The sequence below is a fragment of the Hylaeus volcanicus genome, chromosome 7, assembly GCF_026283585.1.
Source record: "Hylaeus volcanicus isolate JK05 chromosome 7, UHH_iyHylVolc1.0_haploid, whole genome shotgun sequence".
Classification (NCBI taxonomy): Eukaryota; Metazoa; Arthropoda; class Insecta; order Hymenoptera; family Colletidae; genus Hylaeus; species Hylaeus volcanicus.
Window position 1 is genome coordinate 7,090,886 of NC_071982.1, and position 8,204 is coordinate 7,099,089.

At 40.2% G+C, this 8,204-nt stretch overlaps 2 protein-coding genes across 2 annotated transcripts in view; both read right to left on the reverse strand.

Moving 5' to 3' along the window:
- LOC128879921 (uncharacterized) overlaps positions 1 to 1,043 on the reverse strand; it is a 1,586-nt gene extending 543 nt beyond the window's left edge. Inside the window, exons 1-3 of the mRNA XM_054129490.1 lie at positions 895 to 1,043; positions 564 to 738; positions 91 to 252 (exon numbers count right to left, since the gene is read on the reverse strand). Of these exons, the coding sequence (XP_053985465.1) occupies positions 91 to 252; positions 564 to 738; positions 895 to 1,043 (486 nt within the window). The remainder of the gene's footprint in view (positions 1 to 90; positions 253 to 563; positions 739 to 894) is intronic.
- Positions 634 to 6,851, reverse strand: LOC128879649 (tetratricopeptide repeat protein 21B-like). The gene is made up of 7 exons (XM_054128984.1): positions 6,602 to 6,851; positions 4,229 to 6,513; positions 3,838 to 4,154; positions 3,122 to 3,453; positions 2,849 to 3,056; positions 2,457 to 2,770; positions 634 to 2,367 (listed from the first exon to the last, which is right to left on the reverse strand). The coding sequence occupies exons 2-7, from the start codon at positions 6,355 to 6,357 to the stop codon at positions 1,735 to 1,737; spliced, it is 3,933 nt and encodes a 1,310-aa protein (XP_053984959.1). The 5' UTR covers positions 6,358 to 6,513; positions 6,602 to 6,851; the 3' UTR covers positions 634 to 1,734.
- Between the last annotated feature and the right edge of the window lie 1,353 nt (positions 6,852 to 8,204).

The following is an 8,204-nucleotide window of genomic DNA, read 5'->3' on the forward strand; positions in this document are numbered from 1 at the left end:
ATAAAAATTAAAGAGGGAGTGTACGAAAAGCTCTGGAGGTTATAAGGGACGCGACACTAGCGCCGCGCTGTAGAATAAGGGAATCCTTACGCTTTGAAGACTGGTCCTCATCCAGACTATCAATTCGTCGCTTACAGGTTTCCCATTTGCGAAGTACACGTATCTGCAATCTGGAAAGCTGTAACAGTTGTTGTTGCCCCATATTACAATGTTTTTAACATCTATCGGAAGACAGTTCGCGCGCTCAGCAATCTGAAATGAACACGATAAACTCAGGCGTGTTCCGGTAGAAAGTATAGATCCTGTATTATGAATTTTGATAATTGTTTGGATAAACCGCGTGGGTAAATACGTGCGTAGCAGCCATCTTCAAATTGAACATCGCCAGCGCAGTTATATTCTTAGGGGGGATGGACTTGGCGTATCGAGATATGATCGTAGCAGCTGTATTTCCGAGTACTATAATTCTCGCGTCTTTTTTCGCGTATTTCTCTATGCACTCGCCCTACAAAGATTCATCGAAAAGGATCAACTAATTTAACAAAATATATACAAGTTAGTACATAGAACTTCGCGACGCGAACGTATTCCTTGAAGAATGGACCATTGTATTCCTTCTCATGGAACACATACTCCCTCGCTGAACCTATGCACAACACAACGTCTGCGTCTTTAAACGCCACCGATTCGTCGTGACCATAAGTGACGCCTGGTCCACGAAACAACGTGATTAAATATCTTATTTATTTATTAATATAGACAGAAAAAAGGGGAGGTGTTTGTTAACCGTGTAAGAGGTTTGGACAAAACGAGGTGAGCTCGATCTCGACGCTCTCCAGAAACACTGCTTTCGCTGGGAACTCGTAAACACTGATTAATATAGGTTGGTCTGACCCAAATGTATTGTCAGAGAGAATCCTGTACAGGAGTGCTAGGGTGATTTCTGTGGTTCCGTCAGTAACCACGACGCGCAGAACGTTCTTCTTCAGCAGTGAAACATTTGTAACGACGGACTCTCCTTTCTCTGCAGTGATCAGGTTCATTTTTGTTGGTTATAGGTCGACTAGTGAAGTTTGCAACAAGTATGAAATTCGTTTCTTATCTCATGACTCAATACTATAGCTTTGGTGACCCAGTCACCAATGAATCTACTTTTATTTGACTGATGAATACATGTTAAACCTTACTCGTATCGCTACTATCTCTTATTACAGCAAATACAATGTAAATTGTTCACAGCGAGACAGAGAACTTGCGTTAATAGTTGTGGTGAATACGTATTAAACCTTACTCGTATCGCTACTATCTCTTATTACAGCAATCAATATCACTATGTACAATATAAATTGTTCACGGCGAGACAGAGAACTTGCGTTAATAGTTGTGGTGAATACATATTAAACCTTACTCGTATCGCTACTATCTCTTATTACAGCAATCAATATCACTATGTACAATGTAAATTGTTCACGGCGAGACAGAGAACTTATATTAACACTTTATCTACCGGGCTATTTAGAAACAGTCTTTAATTCAAAAAAGAATTTTCTACAGTAGCATATGCCAATCTAGGTTGACAGTAGTTCCTCCATATCGTAACTAGTACATTGAAAGCCAAGTCTGTTTCCAAAAACTGAACATTGTAAGTAGACGACCATCAACACAGTAAATAAATTCGAAAAGCTAAGTACTGAAATTAAAAAGCCTATAAATAGGCTCCCGGTAAATAAAGTGTTAAGTACGCAAGTTGTTGATACACTTTTCCAGAATGTCCTTCTTGATGCGCGGATAGTCAGGGCTCAGCTTCAGAACTTCGTTGCAGGCTTCGATCGCCTCTGCGTACGACTTGGCCTTCATGGAACAGTAAGCCAACTTGTAGGCGACCGAAAGCTTGAATTTACCACCGTACTTCCAGGCTTGACTGTATTGCGCGGCGGCTTCGCGATAATTCTGCTCCTTTTCCGCTATGTAGCCGGATAGTTCGTGTGCCCTGACGCAAGTGGCGTTGTGCTGCAACACGCGCCTCAGGAGATCGTTCGCCAAGTCGTACTTGCCCGACTGGGCGTAAATGTCCGCCAAGAGCAGCCAACAGCGCTCCAGATATTCCGCGTCTTCGAACGTCCATATGTTCTTGCTGACGCGTTTCAAATGATTCCGTGCCCTAGGGGTTTGTTTAAGCAGGATGTGAGCCATCGCCATGCCAAGAGCAGGCCCCACGTGATCTCTGAGGGCTTCCTGACTAGCCAGTGACGTGCAATCCTGTAAAACCTTCTCTATGTTCGACTTCTGTTTGGTAGCCAGGAGGAAGAAATTGCTCAACAGCCTGTGCGTCAACATCTCGTGCGAGTTGCCCTTAGGATTTAACTCCTGAAACGATGTTTATTACTTGGTCAGCTTTAATCGATACGATTTTCTATTTAATTAAGAAAAAATTTGAAAAAAACGAATAATAGTACCTGCAACAGACGATACGCCGTTTTCAAGGCCATCGTTCTAGAGTCTTGGCATTCCACGTCATCGTCGTTAAAGACATCGTTCGAGAGAGAAGAATCATCATCCGGATCTAAGCAAATCTCGATCATATTGTATATTGCTTGTTGACCCCACTCAGGATCACGTCTCGCAAAATTGAACTGACGCAGCGCGGAATTTAATCTGCCCATACGCCAATCCAATAAGCCAGCACAGTAATAATATCCAGCCGTTAAGCTCGACCCGCTCATCCCTATCTCCGCTCGATGAAGCCATTCCTCGAGATCGTCCATGTCCCCTGGTTTCGTTGGCGATTCGTTAAACCTCGAATAAACAATAAGGTCTACGTTTCACTCGTGTGAACTACGTTCCCTACCTGTTCTCCGGGAAACTTCGATCAGCCTTGCCAGTGCGGTCCAGTAGGTCGGTTGCTTCATTAGCAACTGTCGAAAGTGAAACGCTGCCGTGTCAAAGTCCACCTTTCTGAACGCGAGGTCAGCCATCATTATCGAGGCAGCTTCGTTATTCGGATCCGCGTTCAACAGAGCTGTACAGCTTTGGGCGCATCGATCCAAATTATTGGTCTGTCGACGCGAGGCAATCCGTTAATAAACAAAAATATCGCTGTAAAAATTCCGTGATCGTATACCTGCATGTACAGCCTCGCCAATGACAACAGTGCTTGCACATTCGTAGGCTTGTGATCCAAAGCTTCCTTGTAATACATTATAGCTTGGTCGTAGTCCCTCAGAGAGGACGAGTAGTCTGCCATCGTCAAGCAGATGTTGGTTAGAATCTGTTTCTCGTTTTCTGAACCGGGACCAGTTAGACGCTGCATGTATCTGTGTTGATTTTCCTTGGCTTCTTTAAGCGCAGACAGAGCGCCTTTGATGTTGTCCGCCTTCTCCCGGGTTTTCGCAAGCAACAACAACAGCTGGCCGCGTACTTCCAAGCTTTGTACATCCGAATCTCGACGACCATCTGAAATATTAGTTGCTTGTGTAAAAACTTACAGGTTCTCAATCATAGATCAAACGACAGTGGTTGAAAACCGACTTACTAGAATACAGGATAGGCAAAACTAATTTATTATTAATGCAAAACTAATCATATAGCTCAGCGAATAGTGTAATCAAGCTTAAAGCGTACCCATAGCTCAGCTACTGGCCTACACGTATCCCCTTTATTCCCAGTTGTCCCAATTTTGTCTTTATTCATTCCCAACTTCCAGTTTACCTTCATTCCCATCGTATTCAATCATTTAGCTTCAGTTTGATTACATTTAAAAGTGAAAAACGAAACCAGAATGGTTTTCAACCATAAAATGAATCCCAGGGATCATGACTAAATAATAACGATGCTTGCCTTGCAGTTCTTGTACCAGCGTGGATTCCGCTTTGTCATATTGTTTCATTGTCATAAACAGTTTCGCGAGATCCAGTTTCAAACCTTTGAAATTCTCCTGTTTCATCGCGTCCCAGTAGTAATTTATAGCCTTCGTGTACTGATGCGTCTTTACCAGCGCTTTCCCCAATTTACTGGCTATGTGTAACTTGTTCGTTGGATTCCGTTTCAACGCTTGCTCGTACGCCTCTATCGCTCTTTCTGGCTCCTGTATAGACATGTACGCGTCTCCGAGCATGCTGTACGTCTTGGGATCTGGACAGTGTTCCACCAACTCCCTGAAAGTCGAAATATATTCATTTGAAAGGTCACAAGAAGACAAAAGAAACAAGTATCATCCCGATTAACAAACCTGTAACACATGGCGAAAGCGTGCCTATCTTTCTTGTGTTTCAAATTTATTTCAGCTAAGCGTGTATGAGCTTGCAAATAGTAAGGCTGGTCAGGAGTTACTTTGGACAGACACTTGATGGCTTCGTCCAGTTCTCCCGTTTCTAAAAGTAGCTCGGCATGCCCGATTAATATTCTGCCCTCTTCTATGGTGTTTCCAAATTTTATTTTCGCCTCCTGGACCGCAGCGGTCGCTTCGTTGTATTGTCCCATCTCGCTGTACGCAGAAATTAATTCCAGATACAAGGTTGCCGTGTCCGACATGGAAATATGTACAGCATTCTGGACATTTCCGTGAGACAGCAATCCTGCGTACGACATAGCAGCCTGGAAACTTTTCATGGCGCCCTCGACGTCTTTGTTTTCTCTCTGAACCATGCCGATGATTAAATGATAGATCGGATTATCCCTGATCTTAAAGTTGTAGCTCAAACCAACTTCCAAACTCTGAGAAGCTTGCTGATAATTTCCCTGGCGAGCCAAAATTTGCGCCATGAGCAAATGAGCTTCGGCATTGGACGAATCGATATTATCCAAGAGGTTCTTCAGGATATCCGAAGCTCTGTTTAACTCTCCCGTTTGCATTTTAGCTTTGCTCAACAATAATTGCGCTGCTATTAAGCCAGGATACGCGTCTGTTAATTGTTCCAATAAATATAAGCTTGGTTCCTCTTTATTCGATACGGTTTTCTCCAGGTTCGTTCCATCGCTCGTTATCGAATAAATCAGACGCTGTTTAGAGATCTCTAAACACAAGTCAGGATTTAATCTTTTCACGTAGTCGTAACCATATGGCACGTACCTGCAATTATTCAATATGATCGTAGCTGCACTGTCCAAACAATTAAGAGCTTTATTCGGATCGCTAGACTTCAGCTTTGCAGACATGAAAAGCAATTCTGCGTCCATCGAGTTGGATTGTATCTCCATGAGAAAATCTATTTGTTGCTGCGCTAATTCAGAGGCTTCGACCGAACCATCCAAAAGCTGACAATGCGCCAGACCCATTAAAGCAGCGAACGAAGACTCGTTTATTCTTACAGCGTTTCTGTACCAATTTTCAGCATCCTTTGTTTTGTTTAACGAAACATATAAATTACCCAACTCGACCATAAGATCTGCGCTCTTGGAATTTTGTTGCAGCATCTTCTCGGTTGCTCTAGAGAGTTCAGCTAGAATCTCTTGATTCTTGCAAGCCAACCGCGAAAATAATTGTACACCGGCGATGAAGACAGTTACGTTTCTAGCTTCCGTAAGCATAAGATTCCTGAAGAACAGCTGCAAATATCTCAACCCTTCGCTATAATTTCCATCCCTGCAAAAAACTACAAATGTTTGGGCCTTTAGAGCGTCCAAGTTATTCGAATCGATCGACGATATCCTGTTAGCAGTTTCCAACACTTGGTCCCAGTCCTTCAAGGTAAGTTGATTGTACAATTTCTCGACTAAAGGTAAATATAACTTAGAATAGCGTACGATCAATGAATTTAATGTTAATATTGCGCCCGCACTGTCGCCATGTTGCTGCTTGTACTTGGAAGAACCTAGCAGAGCGTTTACGTTCTTTGGATCTTGTTCTAAGACGACTTCAAATAGATTTGGTTTGTCCAAACCATTTTCATTTGTAGCAAACAGATCTACCCAACCTTTAGCTAGCAAAACGTTTACATTGGATGGATTTAGTTTGTAAGCTCTCTCCGTGTAATCTTTAGCTTTATCAACCTTCTGCGACAAAAGTAATACCAAGGCAGCTAATGACAATGCATTAGGAGATGATTTTCTCCTTTCATCTCTGATTCTTGTATCAATCTGCATCATAGTGGTCCTTTCAACATTCTCGCCAATCGTGTATGCTACATTCTGCACAAGCAATGCTGCTAAAGTTGCATCCGTGTTACTTACTAAGCTCAAGCTCTCTTTAATTGCCTCTTGAGTTTTGCCAGTCAATGCGTACGCAAGACTTAATAGAATTCTTAAACGTTCGCTTGCAGGGTAAGCTTCGCATGCTTCTTTAGCATGAAGCACCATACCATTATAATAAAATTGGTGACAAAACCATTCGATCAAAGTTGTATACTCTATTTCTTCCATTTTATAAACTATATAAAATATTGAATTTCAGTTTAAAGTTACAGTAGTACTTGTGCAAGTGGACATGCCAAACTTTGTTCTGTATACATATGTGCGGTACATTAATTGTTTGCATATCTAAAACCTTTTCATCAGCAACATATCGTAACAGAACTTCTGCAAATAAAAAAGCAATACATAATTTAGAATTACGTTAAATCATCTAGATGCTAAGAGTAATGATTGCTTCAGTAGTATATCTTACAATTATTATCCATTTTTACATAAAATAGACCTTGTTTCTTATTATGATGTACAGTGTAAATGAATTTAGCATAATGATTTCGCTTAGATTGTTACAATATCGAAGATAATATAGTATTTATGCAATTCATACCGCTCACATAAAAAAATATACTTCCAAAAACTTCTACTAACTGAATAATTACGATATTTATTACAATTTTATATTCATTAAAATGGAAACTTCAAACAAATTTGAGGTTATGGTTATGTTGGCATGTAGTTACTTAGCAACAATAATATATAATTACTCTAAACATCAATAATTTGCAGACTTTAATAGAATACTATTTGAATAATTGATACAAATAAAAACAGTGGGTGTATGTGTATATTCATAGTGTTTATTCGAATATTGAATACAATATGTTGATACTGTAATTAAGATTGTAATGATTATGGGACAAATAAAGCATCTATCTTTTATATTCAACATATTTTTTAACATATGTGTGTATTTATTTCCATTCAATAACATAAACATTGAATTTCAGACAAAAATACAAAATTTTAAAAGGAGACGCTAACGGGGCGGCAATTAGTATGTCCATCTAGCGGTCAATACTACGAACTAAAATCTAATATATATAGATATATAGCATAATCGTTATCACATTTAACATTGAAAAACGACTGTACAGTTTAATTCGAGTATCATAGTGCTTGAGATTTTAACCTAATTGTTTAATTAATTTATGTTATTAGCATTACATTGTTTAAAAATCAATTTTATTTAAACAAACGGTGGCGCCATCTCTTTGAAAAGGCTCCAAGCTTGTAGGCAAATAGTTCCGATGACTCGCCGCTAGATGGCGCAACAAAAATGTGCAAAATTCCGAAACATAATCAATGTTTAAGAGCGGTTTCTCAGCATAATTATAGCATCATAATGCTTAGAATATTAACCTAATTGTCTATTTAACTTATTTTAACAGCATTATACCGTTTACAAATTATTTTTACTAAAGAACTAGTGACGCCATCTCTTCGAGAAGTCTCCAAGCTTGCCACTAAATAGTTCCGACATTTCCCCGCTAGATGGCGTCACAAATTGTGCAAGATGCCTAAACATGAATTAATGTTTAAAAACGCTTTCTCAGCATACTTGTAGTATCATAATGCTTGGTATATTCACCTAATTAGTTGAATTATTCATGTTATTAGCATTGTACCGCTTAAAAATGATTATTACTAAAATGCTTGTGGCGCCATCTCTTCGGAACAGCTCCAAGCTTGTAGCCAAATAGTTCCGACATTTCACCGCTAGATGGCGCCAGAAAATGTGCAAAATACCGAAACATTAAACAATGTTTAAGAACGCGAAGAGGTGGCACGTTTGCGCCTAAAAGCAAGCAACCGGCCCGACATATCTGTAAGTATGGGTTGCCTATTTCAAGGGGCACATTGTCGGTACGTATCGGATTTCTGGCGCGATTTTACATTTTGGCCAAGTCAACAATGTTGCAAATCGCTCCCCTCCGAACTTCAACAATGTTGCGAATCGCTCCTCACGAAACTTCAACAATGTTGCAAATCGCTCCTTTCCGAACTTCAACAATGTTGCG

Excerpts from the sequence above, each read along its gene's own strand:
- LOC128879649 (XM_054128984.1), bottom strand. The coding sequence starts at position 6,357 with ATGGAAGAAATAGAGTATACAACTTTGATCGAATGGTTTTGTCACCAA. Across the intron at positions 4,155-4,228 it reads GCTTTCGCCATGTGTTACAG|GGAGTTGGTGGAACACTGTC; the intron begins GTTTGTTAATCG and ends TTCGACTTTCAG. Across the intron at positions 2,368-2,456 it reads CGGCGTATCGTCTGTTGCAG|GAGTTAAATCCTAAGGGCAA; the intron begins GTACTATTATTC and ends ACATCGTTTCAG.